This window comes from Drosophila subobscura, chromosome O (genome assembly GCF_008121235.1).
Source record: "Drosophila subobscura isolate 14011-0131.10 chromosome O, UCBerk_Dsub_1.0, whole genome shotgun sequence".
In the NCBI taxonomy this organism is placed as follows: domain Eukaryota; kingdom Metazoa; phylum Arthropoda; class Insecta; order Diptera; family Drosophilidae; genus Drosophila; species Drosophila subobscura.
In genome coordinates, this window is record NC_048533.1 from 24,589,503 (window position 1) to 24,602,494 (window position 12,992).

General features: G+C 46.2%; 1 protein-coding gene and 1 long non-coding RNA gene across 2 annotated transcripts; both read left to right on the forward strand.

Annotated features, from left to right (window-relative positions):
* Window positions 1-2,981: 2,981 nt before the first annotated feature.
* On the forward strand, window positions 2,982-3,969 carry LOC117896859 (NADH dehydrogenase [ubiquinone] iron-sulfur protein 4, mitochondrial-like). Its single transcript, XM_034805388.1, has 3 exons — window positions 2,982-3,117; window positions 3,188-3,511; window positions 3,564-3,969. The coding sequence occupies exons 1-3, from the start codon at window positions 3,062-3,064 to the stop codon at window positions 3,745-3,747; spliced, it is 564 nt and encodes a 187-aa protein (XP_034661279.1). The 5' UTR covers window positions 2,982-3,061; the 3' UTR covers window positions 3,748-3,969.
* Window positions 3,970-8,057: 4,088 nt separating this feature from the next.
* LOC117897495 lies at window positions 8,058-8,877 on the forward strand. Its single transcript, XR_004649093.1, has 3 exons — window positions 8,058-8,442; window positions 8,500-8,630; window positions 8,685-8,877. It is a non-coding gene; the product is annotated as an uncharacterized LOC117897495 (long non-coding RNA).
* Window positions 8,878-12,992: the final 4,115 nt, after the last annotated feature.

The following is a 12,992-nucleotide window of genomic DNA, read 5'->3' on the forward strand; positions in this document are numbered from 1 at the left end:
ACAGGAAAGTAAAGGAAAAAACACGAAACGAGTACCTAACGAGCGAGGGGCTGGCTGGCTGACTGGCTGCGCGCACCTCTAGACCTGCGCTACACACAGCAGAAAGCCACCTCCAGCCGAAACGAGAGTGCCCCACACGTAGAGACAGAGACAGAGACAGCAGAAGCAGCAGCAGGCAGGCAGCAGCCGGGCAGCAGCTGAGACAGCGACAGCAGCAAGGTGTAAGCCGAACGCAGGAAGAACGGAGATGAGATGAGACGAGAGTACGACGACGTTGACGTCGCACACGACGACGACAACTGACGTTTGATAAGAGGAAGGTGGACCGTAGAAAGTGGAAGGGCAAGGAGGCGACAAGAGAGAGCAGCTGCGCAGCAGTAACCGTAAAAGGCAACGCAACGGTAAAAGAAAGTATGGTGTGGCGGGGGGGTGGCAGCAGTCAAATGAGGTTTTTCTAATCATTTTCTGAGGCGTAATAGTTTTATGGAGACCATAAATCATGCAGAAACCCCAAGCCCCCAGTGCCACAAAACAACGTTAAAGGATGGGTTGGGGTTTGTCTTGCCCTCTCTCTCAGCGTGTTTCCCTTCCCCGACCCCTTTCAAGGTGCTGCTCCGCTTTGGTTGGCTGCCAACATTTTCGTTTACCTTAAAATACCTAAAGGTGGGTGGGAGAGAGAGTGTGCAAGCGAGAAAGCAGCAACCTGAGAGCGAAAAACGAACGAAAAACGCACGACGAATGAGAGAGAGGTGAGAAATGAACGCAAAACAACTGTTACTTGCGGTTGTCTGCATGGGCTGCGGGGTGGCAGGGGGAAATGGTTAAAGGAATGGTGGTGTGGGGCCCACGGCAGGTACAAGTGAGAGAGGTAGCATGGCCCCACACACACACAGCGCATGCTGCACTCTTCCAACAGAGAGAAACGATGATGATGACGACGACGACGTCGCTGCCAAACGAAGACGAAGACCAGCAACACCTAAAGCAGGTACAGGACGAGAGAGAGAGAGAGCGCAAAGTATATATGGATGGCAGTATACTGGGGGAGTGGGGTGGCATATCAAAGGAATGGGGCACTGACGCAGGTAGATTGGTGGATGCGTAAGGTACAGTACATTATATATACGACGGAAGACGAAGAAAGCACGTGTCACCGCAGAGGTGTGTGAGTAAAAGACAGCGACATGCGCAGACGACAACATCAAGAGAGAGAGAGAGCGTGAAAGCTAACAGCGTGAGAGTCGGTAACATAACAGTGCTCTAGCACTCACTGTCAACTAACAGCAGGGGAAATCACATCCTGTTAACAGTGTACAGAGATCGGGCAAAATGTTAAGCCACTAAAAATCATAAATAATGTTAATTTATTTTGCCACTGCAACTGGCCTTCCTTCTCCTTCTTCTTGGCCATCTCCACCCATCCCCTGCTGCTGGCCAAGAGTATGCTGACAGTTGGCCAAGAAGCGGCCATAAAATACAGCTCAATGGAAATGTCTGTGTGTGTGTGTCCCTTTTGCGTGTGTGTGTGTGTGTGCGAGACATTGACCCACAAAAGGAATTAACATAATTGTTGATTCTGGCGTTTTATTGTCGTGGAGTGCGTTCTCTTTCTCTTTTCTCTCCTCTGGCCTTGTGTCCTTGTATCCTGCGAATGGTTCGATCGATTTTATGTAAAACTTCAACCGCAACCAAAAACTGATGACAAGGCTGCAAATCACCCAAGAATAGTGCAAATTGAAAGGGATAGAGTGGAATGGAGAGTGAATTTCTCTGGACTGGGAAATTAAAGTGACAAATGTATGAAAATATCTTTCTTAACAAATGAAAGTAACAAATATCAAATGAAAGTCTTCCTAAAACTTATTCTGATTCTCCTTAAAAAAAATCTAAAGTACCATAAAAACAGAGTATTCATTTTTTTCCCTGTTCTTACAGCAATTATCTAGTGCTGCATAATTTCCCCTAAAATTCCCATGGAACACAATGTTATTTTCTTCTTCCATCATATCACAATTCACAGATCGTTAAACTCTTTTTAAACACAACTCCCGCCCCTCCGCTGTGTGTAGGTAAATGGCTCGCTAATGGAATTAAAAAACATAAATCTGAATCTAAATCAGAATCAAGATAAAAACAAAACTCGTAACAGAGCAAATGAAAACCGCATCGCGGGGAAAAACAAAAGAAAAGCGATGGCAACGCAAGGAAAACGTAAATGATTTAAGAACTTTATCAGACGGACATCAGCAGCAAGCCAAAAAAAAAGACAAAAAACAAAAAGTAAAGCCAAGAACAAGGAAAACTCCAAACGAGAGCAAAGGACACTTGGCAGGAGCTTAAATGGAATGCTTGTAGGTGATTATGCAGCACGTAATTTATGCAGGACCAAAACACAGGAGCCCAACCCACCAACAGAAGGACACAATGGCTGCTACAAGGGACAGTGCCAGTGGCAGTGGCAGTGCCAGTGCTGGACCTGGCGCCAGTCGCCAGGCGAAACTGATTTAATTAAGCAGGTGATTAAAGTTGATGCCGCGCTTATTTGTAGCAGAGTCAAAAGAGCAACAGCCAGGATGCTGTAGCTGTAGCTCCTCCTGTTGCTCTTTTGGCTTTCCGCTGGAGAGAGGAAAACAATGCAAATTTTGGTTCGGTTTCGAAGGTACAACCGTTGTTGTATCTCTCTCCTTCATCGATGCTGTCATTGCATTAAAAATGGCTTCCAAAAGTGAAAAGTGCAGCAAAGTGAAATCAATGACAATTAAAATTCAATTAAGAGGGAACCAAAAATATGTAGAGAAGATTTTAGAGCTTTAGCGAGAATTAATTTGGGAAATGATCAAAGATAATTCAGAGAAATGGAACAGCAAAGCGAACACCCATTTACGTTGCAATTTATATGGAATTTTCGTTAAGTGTTGGATAGGATTAATATCGAAAGCATAATATCGATAGATCGTATCAACAGTGAGCTAACCCAACACTAAGTAAAACAAACATAAAACCAAGTGACGAGTGAATTTGTGTTCCAAATTGCTTGTACAAAATTCTACTTTCCAGAAAAATGTCCCTGCTACGCAGAGTAATGTGCCTCAGGACTAAGTCCACCTCCTTGCAGTTGTAAGTAAAATTGAATTCCATCTCGCACATTTATTAAAACATTTTGCATGTTTTGTTGTTGGTGCTGTAGCTTAAATTCTACTACCAGTAAAAGCGCTTCCCGCTGCGCATCCACCAAAGATACCGATGCTCCGCTCGATCCAAAAACGGCCTTGGCTCGTCCCGAGGAGTTGGAGGAGCGCTGCAAATTGAGCGAAAAGATCGCCGTGCCCACAGCCGTGGATCTGAGTCCCATTTCCGGAGTGCCCTCAGAGCAGCTAAAGCAGCGTCGTGCACGCATTCACCTGCCACCCAAGCACGCGATGCAAAGCGGCACTAGCAACCTCAAAAACTGGCAGATTGAGTTTGACAATCGGGAGCGATGGGAGAACCCACTAATGGGCTGGGCCTCAACGTAAGTATTGCAATTAGGACTAGTAATTAGTACTAAAATTAGTATTCCACAGTGGCGATCCTTTGTCCAATTTAAATTTGCATTTCGGCAGCAAAGATGAGGCCGTCAACTACTGCGAACGCAATGGCTGGCGTTGGTATATCGATGCCAAAGTGCCCAGGCCCAAGAAGCAGAAGAAGAAGAGCTACGGAGACAACTTTTCGTGGAACAAGCGCACTCGTCTCTCCACCAAGTAGATTTTGGGGCACTTAATTGGGAAGATTGAACCTTCAAAGCACACAAAAAGAGAAAGGCAGCGCCAGAATCAATCACACAACTTTTTATTAGTCTTTAATCCAAAATAGCAATCGGAATCCATCTGCTTGAATAATCCATTTGAAACGTGCGAAAACATTCAATAAAATAGCACATATTTCAAGTAAATCCCAAGTAAATAAATTAAAACCCATTAAAGTGCATTTATTGCTCTTAATGTACCTACATCTTCGGTACATCTGCTAATAAACACCTCCGCCATTCCCATTTATCTTTTCCCATCGATATTGTTTTGTTTCCGGTGCTACACAGAAACTACCAAAGCAATTAGCACAAACACCACTGGAAGGGGCTAAGAGGGAGGTTAATTGGCAGACCAGACCCCAAGCGGCCCACTGCCACTCCTCACCCTTGGACTTTCCCTTAGACTCTTTCCTCTTTCCCTTTTGGTTAATGTAATGGACCGCAATTTACGTCAACTTAATACTCATTTCATACTCAGTTGCGGGTGGGGGGGCAAGAGGTTTACTGGCTCCACCGATACGTGTGGATGGGAGTTGATTTGCTGCTCCATTTCCCCCGCACCAGTCGCCCCCTAAAACACCAAGGTAAGATTTATGTTCGGAGTGGGAAGGACCGGACCGGACCTCAAGTGTGCAACGCAATTTAGTGAAAATATCAAATTTCCAACCACACAAAAACACTTTCACTCGAGCAGAGGCAGAGGCAGAGGCATTGGCATCTATGGTCTCCTGCTCCTGATTCCCTTTCCCTTTTCTTGTTTCTAGTGGGTGGCTGCTACTTGTGATTTTTTTGCGGCTGCTGCCTCTGGCTTCTGGCTGGACGTAGAAAAGTAAACAGAAGGTTAATGGATTTGACACACGGTTCATTCTCGGGGCCAGAGCACACACGGCACTTGTGCGTGAAATGGATATGCTTTCAGGATACGCACACACGGAGTGGGTGGATGGGCAGCTGAGTGTAGATATGCCCTACACTGTCCAACAAAGGGTACAGTGCAGCTCCGATTTCGTTTGCTCTTTGAAGCTGTTTTTGTGGCATTTTTACGCAACTTTAACGCGAATTTCCATTCCCCCAACTAGTAGCCCACTCCCCCTATCGACTGAGTCCTGCTCCAGTATTTGTTTAAACTTTCGCTGCACGTCCTGTGGCAGAAGCTGCTGCAGGCTGAAAGTTCCAATCAGTCGGCGTCCCGACAATTGGCCAGGATCCAGCGCAGGACTCTCTCCCACGAAAGACAACTGCTACTCCCCACCAACTGCTGCTGCTGCTTCTGTTGCTCCTTCTGACCCACCTTCACATCTATCGTTGCTTTTGGCCAACTGCTGCTGCTGCTCCGCAGAACACTACTCCTAGGACGTGCTCGCTCTGGGGCGGGGGCAGTGGGTGGTGGTTGTGACGTGACGAAATAAGGCTAAAGAAACTGCTGCAACTGTTTACGGGTGGGGTTTACGTTCGAATTTTTGCGCAGTTTTTTGCGCCAATTTCACTTTCTCTCCGCTTGCTGGGACACACAACCGCCCCAGTGTGCGGCTTCCCTGTTCTACCTCTCTCTCCCACCTTTGATGCTGCTTTTGCCGCTGCAACAAACAAATAAATGCAATGGCAATGCCATTGGCAAATAAATCATGTGGAAGGTGTAGGTGTCGCTGTCCTTAGCCACCGCAGGCAATCTGCGCCACTGACAGTTTTAATGCCCCCCAAAATGAAGTCCTGTCTGCCACACACCCACACCCACACACACACATCCACACTCTCCTACACCCCTCTTCGCTGTGCACTACGTGAGGCAAGGCCTTGCCTTGTGGCACTTGTGGCATATGTGTGACGTTTCAATATCCTGTTGCGTGATTTTTATTTTCATATTTTCATTTTATGGAGATTTTCTTCCCCTCCACGTGCGTGTGTGTGTGCGTGTGTGGAGGAGGGAAAATTGCTACGTGAAAAGTCGCAAGTCACAAATCAAAAGTCTCTCTTTCTCTCTCCATTGTTTGGGGGCTCTGCTCCTCTTTCATATCTGATTTCTGGTTTGGTTTTGTTTTGTTTTGGCTTTCTGCTTCTTGTTCTTGTTTGCTTTAGGCCACGTTTAGGCCTTTGAGCTGTCTACTTAGGGCAGGGGTGAGGTGGGTTACACGGTGTCGGTTGGGGGGAGCCAACAGCCAATAAATCAAAATCTGTATTTTTTATACCGTTTTGTGTTAGTTGTTGATTTTGTGATTTATGTCACGGTGGGCGAGTGAATTCGTTTTGCGTTCCAATTCGATTCGAATGGGGGAAACGGAAGGAGATGCTACCATATATCTGTATCTTGGGTTTGAGAAATAAGAGAGAAGGGAACACCCTTGCCATTGGAGGGAGATGCGATTATCGACTCCCAAATGCTTGTACTAAATTTCCTTGTTCTCCCAGAAACTTCACCTTAAATGATTGCTTTTAATAAGTTGCCATCATTTTTAATCGCCAAATTTACTCTTTTCTCTTTATTTAATTTAATAATAATTTGTTTTTTGTGCCTGAATGTGCCTCCTTCGTTCTCCTCTTCCATCTTCCCTGGAACATTTACACTCCCATCCAATCATAGAAACAATCATATGGCATGTAGGACCAACTCCTCTGTGGTCTGCCTCATCCCTTTGGTCGCACATTCTCACAACTCTTTTTTGGTTTTTCCCTTTCCCTGCCACAAGAATCTGAATCTGAATTGTAATATCCATTTACTGGCATGGCAAAGTTTTCCAATACCATTTGCCTTTGCCATAATTTTGCTGCTGCTGCTGCCCCTTCAGCTTCTGCACACATTGACACCTAACCGAAAGGCGTTCAATAAGGGCCAAAAGACAGGCCAAAACAGTGGCAAGGGAAGGCAGGGGAAGCGGAGCAGAGAGCACTAAAAAATTGTAAAAAGCACTCGAAATTTTGGACAAGAGTTTTCTGGACACTGGACGCCAGACTCTCAACTCTTCGACTGCGACTTGGACATGGACAACGACATGGACACTTAACTGACAATGTCTGACCTTTTCAGCAGCAGAAGGAACAGCAGCAGGACGAAAAGTAAAAGCTAAATTTAAGCAAAAATTGTAAGAAATAATAAAATTTTTGATGTATGTACAAATCGGGGATGCGCCCAGAACAGAGCGAGAAGGGGCAGACGCCTGCCACACAGAAGAAGAGAAAGTGGTAGGGGAAGTGGATGCTTACGTGATGTTTAAGTTTTGCTCGAGTGTGTGTGAAGGTCGCAGGGAGCGGCAGGAAAAGAGCAGGAAGGACAACAGACAACAGACAGGAGTAAGACAAGTCAAGTCAGCGCATTGTTGCATGCCCCCAAGAACGGGAAGAACGGGCTGCACAGACAGTGGGAGAGAGGTACAGATGAGGAGTGGATGGAGGCATATCGAGGATGGCGGCTGGCGCCTTTGTGTCACAAGTTGCCAAACAACACATAGGGGGACGGACACACAGGGGCAATCACACGAGAGTCAGTCGAGGAGTTTCGCTCAAACTTAAAACTGTCAAAAAGTTATAACCATCGCTATCTACTCTCTCTTTCTGCCAACAGCTGCTCGGCTCTGCTTTGCTCCTTGCACAGGACACACGTTGGCCGCAGTTCAATTTCAATATTGATGCAACGTTCGGGCTGGAGAACCTCGAGAACTCAGCGAATCCCTCGAATCTCTGAGCGATTAAAAGCGCATTTAAAGCCACGGCCAATAGTTGGTCTGGAGTGGGTGTGGCAGCAGCAGGAAATGGCTAAACGCAACCGCAAGCTGCAGCAGCAGCAGCAGCACAAGGGGGGCACAGCCAAAGCAGTTGCGGGCCTTCAATCCACACATGCCCCATTGGCTGCTCACCTAACGGGGCACACACATACAAATTGCCTTCCTGCAGCCCCCTTTAAAAACTGCCTCCACCCAGACAACAGACAAAAGCCCACCGAATTGCCCCAAGGACAAGCAAACAACAGCTGCCAGCCTGCCAGCCTGCCTGTGCCACAACTACGAGTCTGCTACAATAAACTGCACTCGGAAGAGCACTACAGTGGATGCTGGGAATGTGCCCCACTGGCTATCATTCTGATTGCGTATCCAAGGTAATCAAAAGATACTTCAAATTGGTCAGAAATCATTCGAGTTAACCCCTCCCCACACACCACACGACTAATATCCCTTTTCAGTGCACCGATTTAAGGATCGAAGTAGGCATCGCACACTCCTTAAATCCGAATATATCTCAGCTTAGCCTGGAGCTCTGGAAAATGTTCAGTCACTAGAAACGCCTCGACAAGGCAACATCAAAAATTTAGATTCAAAAAACAAAAATTCAAAAATGTTAACACAAATAAATTTTTACGAGTCGGGAAGCTAAGAGTGAAGAAAATTCTAACAGATGCCAGATATAAAATAGTTGGTAGCGTTTTTTTGTCTGCCCTTATTTAGTTTTTGTTCATTTGATTCTTGCGGCACGAGCATTGTGGCGCTATGGTTTGTCGGAGGCAGTCTGCAGTCGCACCAAAGCTTCGGGTTGGCTCTTTGTGGGTGTCATCCTGTTGGCTGATCCGTTGCTATTGATTCTGGGGGGACACCGTCCAATTGGCTCCTTGAGAGTGTAGATAGAGCCATTCGCTGTCCCCATTGCATCCCCGCATCCCTTCTTTGGTATGTATATTTGATGATTGCTTTTACACATGCTTATATGTACGAGCACACTTTCAGATGCAAACAGATTCTAGGTAAACCTCAAGGCAATGTCTACGGACTGCATTAGCATGGATCATTCACAATAATGTTTAAATAATGTTTGAAAAACCTGCACTGCGAGGACCAAGTTGTTTCGCCGCTTTGAGGTGAGAGCAAAGGTGCGATTGATGTCCGGTTTTATTAATTTTCGACCATTTCAGAACCAAACGGAAGTTGTATTTCATCGTTAAACAAAATTATGGTACCAAATCGGAGACATTAGCGTGGGTTGTCTGCTGCAAGCACCAGGTCACGGCTTCCTCCCAGGATAAGTAGCAAAGGATCAGCGAATAGGATGAGAAACATGAACAACGAACCCCATGCTATGATTAAACTGCAGATTCAAGTTCTCCAAAATCTTCGACAAGTGTTCGTGCCATTGTTGATCTTTCCAAGATCTGTATCGAATGTTTGCCCCTCTCCTCAGAAGAAAAGAGCAAATAATTAATTCCTTTCTGTGAGTGACAGTATTAGTATTTCGTGTCTCTTCATTCTAGCCAGGTTTCACTGTAATCCTGAGCAAGGGGCATGGGAATTCCTGTAGGGGTATGTGCCGGTTGTTGCGTGTTTACGCAACGTAACCAAAGTCAAATCCTCTCGATTAGGATTCAATCTGCTGCAGGGCCCGGCCAACACACACTAGCAACACTGGTTGTTTGTCCTTGTTGTTGCATGCCACACTGCGTCCCACCTCCCCGCAGTCAGGTCAGGCAGCAAAGTCAAACCGATTAAAACACACGCACGGACACGGACACGAGGAGGAGGACATGGAGGAGGGGCAAATGGAGAGCCATTGTACGGGGCGGGGCGGTGCTTTTGTGTCGGTGTGTCCACGTGTGTCCGTGGCATGAGAATCGACTCTGGACTCTGGACTCGGGATCTGTGGATCTATGGAGCTCCCGTAGCTGTGTCGCTGTATTCTTCAAGGGGCAATTAACTGTTAAGCTTCCCCAACAGCAACAGCAGTAGCCGTAGCCGGAAAAAATGTTGCAAGCGGCAAAAAAATAGTTGCCACACTGCGTGAAGCGGAGAGCGTCGAGCGGCTAGCGGTGCGGACATGTGGCGGGGCTTGCATAGATTAGATTTTTGCTGAAACAAGACCCCATCCCCATGCCTCCCTCAATCCCCAAACTGTGCACTGCTACGGAGTGGCAAAATATTTGCAGCTGCCACAGCAGCAGCCTCAGCAGCAGCAGCGGGGGGACCGCACAGTGGCGGCCATAAAAGAGCCATTAACGCCAGGAGTCGGACCAGCCACCCAAACCTCCCCAGTCCGGGGATAATTTAAAGCTTTTAAATTTGTTGGGGCCAGAGGAAAAATCGTCTGCTGCTGTCAGCGACATCCAAGCGACTCCAATTGCCAATTAGAAAAGGTGCAAGAAATCAAATTAAAAACCGCACAAAAAAGTGCAGGAAAAACAATCGAGTGGGCCAGAAGGCATGGGGGTAATTTCTTGACTAAATCGCGCCCTGAGGTGGGCGTGGACGTGGACCAGCAAGAGATAGACAGAGAAAGGGGAAAAAGCGCAAACGAAAATGAACACGAAACCAATTTCAGCTCAAGAATGAGAAAAGGAATAACAGAAAAAAAAACAGAAAAAGAAAGCGTCTAATGGGGGAAAGTATTACTAAATTCTTATTCTAATGGAAGCAATTGATAGATACCCTGGAATAATTTAATTCTCCTGAATTTAATGCATTTCATTTATACATAAATAAAGGAATTCAAGAGTAAAACTCTCAGTAAAACATTTGGAATCTTCTATCGAAAAAGACTTCCTTAATTCCGCCTGTCGCATACGCCTCAACGAGGACATGATATCCTCTCTCTATACTCTCCACCAAGTGCTGAGCAAACATCAAGGACAGTGCCATCAAGGAGCAAGGACTGTGGACTGGCGGTCCACACCCAACAATTCGAGGCAGCTGTGTGCAGGAGTGTGCAGCAAATTAATTTGTCGAGTGTCCGTTGCAGTCACATCCTTGGCAGCCCCTGTGGCTGAAGGTGCATCAATGAGTGGACAATATGGATGGCATTGCCACAGACTCCTGGTCCCCGTTGGCCATGCCACACAATCAAATCAAATCTCTCTCTCTCAACCCAGATCTCTGTGGCACATCTTTCAGCGGAAATCTCAATCTGCTCGAAATCTGAACAAATTGTTGTTTAAATAAAAATTTAAAGCAAATTGCGACGCGGAAGTAAATCGTTTTGCGGTAATGGCGGATAAAAAATGTAAGCCACGACGGCATATCAAATTACCACGAAGGAAGGAGCAGGCTGGAGTCGCAACCGGAGACAGAACCAGAACCAGAGCCAGGCGGGGCCCGAGCAGATGACAAAGTGCGTGTGGCAGGAAGAAAGAAGCGGAGCGGGGAGGGGAATGGGAATGGGTAGAGCCACAAGGTGTAGCACAAAGTAAGTCAGCTTCTTGATAAGTGCCACAGAGTTGAGGGGGGGAGCAGCAACTGAGAACTGAGGGTGGCTTTGCCTCACGATGCGGTTGACAGTGGGGCAGGGCACATTTTGATGCGATGCTGAAAAATTGTTGCTAATTTTTTAACAGTAAGCGGAGGCGGAGAAGTCTTTGGGCTTTGGAGCTATCACATTTCAGGAACTTTCTTAGAGTGAAAATGGTTGGCATTTTAATTTTATTAGAGCGAAGGAGCAACAGGATGGAGCCAGGATAAAGAGATTGTGGGATAAGGCTGATGGGCTTAGATGGAGAGTACTCCACACTTTTTGGGGAAAAGATTCGCCCAATTAGAACAATTTCAGAGCATCAGAATCAGAGTTGACAAAGTCTGATATTTGAAGGGGGAATATTCCCAGAGGGAAGACCTATCTTTGTGGCCCCAAAACAAATGCACCTTTCAGCAGCCACCCACACACACACTCCAGCGGAGGCAGTGGCAACAACTGTTCATTGTCTTGGCGTGGCAGAGTGGCAGTAGATCCCCAACCTATTTCCCAATGCAATTTAAGCCGCCGCAGAAAAATGTTGTTTCTGTTGTTGCCCCAACATATATTTTGCACAATGTTTTCTTACGCACACACATACACAACACACAGATACTCAGACAGGACAGACAAGGGCAGACGAACGACTTGAGGGATTTTGCTGAAATGACACTTGGCTCCGCATGTGACAGGAGGACAACAACAGCAGCAAGAGCAACAGCAGCAGCAGCAGCAGCAGCAGCAGCAGCAGCCGTTGGCATTGAAAAAAGCAATTTAAGTCAAGTACAGAGAGCGGGAGAGAGGGGAGTCTCCACCTAGCAACACACACACACAAATGCACAGACGCACACGCATATGCCAATTGTGGCCACATTTCTGCTGCATGTCCTGCCTCTGCCCCATCACTCAGCCTCCGCTTCAGCCGCCTCTGCCTCTTTGTGTGTGTAAATTTTGATAAATTGCCGCTGTTACCTTTCGGCCAACAACCAGATAGAGGGAGAGACAGGGAGTTGGTGCAGACATACATATGTTGTCTGCGAGATGAATAGGTCTCCTCCAATCTGTAGCTGTATCTGTATGAGTCTGTTGGCTCAAAAGGTGAAATCAAGACAAATGCATTCCATACACTCGCACTACACTGCGGAAGTGGCCTGTTTAGAGAGTGGGAAAAGGAAAGCGCAGGGAAAAGTGCACGCCATCAATCTTAATTGAAAGCCAAGTCGGCAAAGCCAAGAAAACCCAGAGAAGAACTTTCGCCAAACAAACAGGAAGTAGAGTGGAGAATAGGAAGACGATAAATCTGAGAAATTATTAGCAGCACCAATCGAAATCGAAGTGCAAAAGTTGCAGAGGAATCCGACAGAAAGGATGAGGAGGAGAAGGTTTCAGGGACGGCCAAGCGTGATAAATGGGGAGCAGAGGGATGCCCATATCGGAGCGTACCGGAGAGTATTGCGGCTAATTGAATTTAATTGCCACTTAATGGTGCAATGAGCCGAGTGCCAGGGCCAGCGCCAGTGCCAGAGAAGAAAGCGAATCGAAGGTCAAGCAAAGAAGAAGAATCCCACACTCCACAGGGGAAGGCTACAGATGAGTAAGCAGTCTTGTTCTTCGAATGTTCCTGACTTTTGCACTGTTGCAGTGGAGAATCGGACAGAAAACAATTTTAACACTTTTTTATCAAGAAGTAATTCCAAAAGTAAAAAAAAACTTCAGAATAGTGTAGAATTAAATGCAAAGTTGATTAATGTCAACTCAAATGAATAATAGAACAATAGTATAAAAAAGAGTCGGATGTAAACTCACCTTCAATTTTACTTGACTTTGCTGCTGGGATATACTCTCTCTTGATCTTCTTTGTTATAGTTCCAAATCAAAGAGAAACGGATACAAATGTTATTGTCTGTGCATACATATTTCCGTTCTTTTTAAGGTTCTTGCGGTACATGTCATACCCATACATTTATTGTTTTTGTCACTCTTACTTTCCGCTTTTTTTTGTTTTTGA